This window comes from Arachis ipaensis, chromosome B01 (genome assembly GCF_000816755.2).
Source record: "Arachis ipaensis cultivar K30076 chromosome B01, Araip1.1, whole genome shotgun sequence".
Lineage (NCBI taxonomy): Eukaryota > Viridiplantae > Streptophyta > Magnoliopsida > Fabales > Fabaceae > Arachis > Arachis ipaensis.
In genome coordinates, this window is record NC_029785.2 from 28,930,538 (window position 1) to 28,932,470 (window position 1,933).

Consider the following 1,933-nt stretch of genomic DNA (forward strand, 5'->3'; position numbering starts at 1 on the left):
GTGAACTGAACTGTGCATTTCCTGCTCAATTTGTGTTCGGTGAACTTGCTCTGTGCATTTTCTGATTTCAATTTTTGATTTCAATTCCTGTGAACTTGCTCTTTGTGAACTGTGCATTTTCTATGAACTTCGTTCCTCTGCTCAATTTCTATTTGACTGTTTGTTGGTTAGCAATTAGCATAAGAAATTAATAATCTGAAAAGTAAGTGGCTGTGTATGTAAACTTGTGAGCCCTCTGATTTACTTGCTGAGGGTTGTTGATGCTGATGACCCCCCATCTTTGGGTTATGTTTATGAAGGAATGTTAAGGGCAGAAGATGCAATTAAGGAGATGTTTAGGCAATCCAATACTGCATATCAGCCGTACACAGATATTATCAACTCAAGATGGGACAAGCATTTGAAGAAAGATCTTCATGCGGCAGCTTACTTCCTGAATCCTAAATTCTTTTTTAATGAAAATTATAAAGAAGCACCTGATGTTATGCGAGGTTTGCTTGATCTTGTTACCTTGTATTGCAAGTGTAACAATTTGGATTCAGTTCAGGCAATGAAAGAAATACATTTATATAGAGATCGGAAGGAAAGTTTTGATAGACAAGAAGTTATTCCAGCTGCATCTGAACTTAAGCCTGGTAAGAATATGGTTGAATATTTGTTTAATCAATAGTAACTTGTTTTGAGCTCCTATGTTCTTAATTAATATCTTATAATATGTTATGGTTTTATAATTGGTAGATGAATGGTGGAGGTTATTCGGAGGCTCTGCTCCATGTCTACAAAAGATAGCTGTTCGCATTCTTAGCCAAGCATCTGCTTCTTCTGGGTGTGAGAGAAATTGGAGCCTTTTTGACCAGATTCATACAAAAAGAAGAAATAGATTGGAGCATGATAGACTGAATGACATTGTTTATGTTACCTATAATTTGCGTCTTAAATCCAGGTAATATATGTTTCATGAAATACTATATTGTTTCATTTGTAATCTTTATCATAATAAATTTGTAAATTATTAAATCTCCATATATTGTATTTAACCTTTTAGGAAGGAAAAAGAAAAAAGAAAGCAAAAGACACAGCATGATCCAATTGATTATGAAAGTATCAGTTAAGTTGACTTCTGGGTGACTGAAGAGGTTGTAGAGAAAGAGCCTGATCTTCCTAGTAATGTGGATGACTTATTGTGTGAGTATAGTATATTTAGTTTCTAATGATTTATTAGAATGTTGTTAGTTTATAATATAATGATAACATTTCTATTTTATTAGGTGAAATTGATGCTGATTTATATCCAAGTGGCGGTGGTAGTAGTGGTCTTTATGCTGCATCTCTTTCTTCTGCTGATCAGGGTGGGAATGAAGGTGAAGATCATCCCACCGAAGCAGATTTGCAACAAGTTCTTGCGGATTTTGATTATTGATAAACCATGATGTTAGGATGTGTATTTGGTTGGTGATATTTTATGTAGTGTTTTAAATTTCGAAGATATTTTAAGATTTATATCAGACTATAATTATATTTTAAGATGTGTATTTATAATTTATTTATTATTCTACTCTAAAACGGTTTTTCCGGTTGAACCATCAGTTGAACCGGTTAGACCAGTAAACCAGTGAACCAGTGATTAGAGCGGTTTGATGACCGGTCCGGTTTTCTAAACCTTGAACATGTGGCACTTCTTTTGATGGTTTGTTTTTTTAGTTGCTCACAGTATCTCCCAATCCGTCGCGAAATTCGAACCTCTGACACTTAGTTAAACGGACTAACCTAAGTTGTTTCTCTTTTGATGGCTTTAATACCTATACGCCTATACCTTCATGTCAGGACTTTTTGAAGTTATTTCAAGCTTGTTTGGTAATAACTAATAAACAAGCCAATTCTGCAAACTTCATCGTTGTTAATTATCAACTTGCATTGCCCAGAGGCCCAGATC

General features: G+C 34.6%; 1 protein-coding gene across 1 annotated transcript; it reads left to right on the forward strand.

Annotated features, from left to right (window-relative positions):
* Positions 322-1,183, forward strand: LOC107604860. The gene is made up of 3 exons (XM_016306570.2): positions 322-635; positions 739-943; positions 1,046-1,183. The coding sequence occupies exons 1-3, from the start codon at positions 332-334 to the stop codon at positions 1,110-1,112; spliced, it is 576 nt and encodes a 191-aa protein (XP_016162056.2). The 5' UTR covers positions 322-331; the 3' UTR covers positions 1,113-1,183.

Coding starts and splice junctions, on each gene's coding strand:
- LOC107604860 (XM_016306570.2), top strand. CDS start 332: ATGTTTAGGCAATCCAATACTGCATATCAGCCGTACACAGATATTATC. Junction 636..738: donor TGCATCTGAACTTAAGCCTG/GTAAGAATATGG, acceptor TATAATTGGTAG/ATGAATGGTGGAGGTTATTC. Junction 944..1,045: donor AATTTGCGTCTTAAATCCAG/GTAATATATGTT, acceptor TTAACCTTTTAG/GAAGGAAAAAGAAAAAAGAA.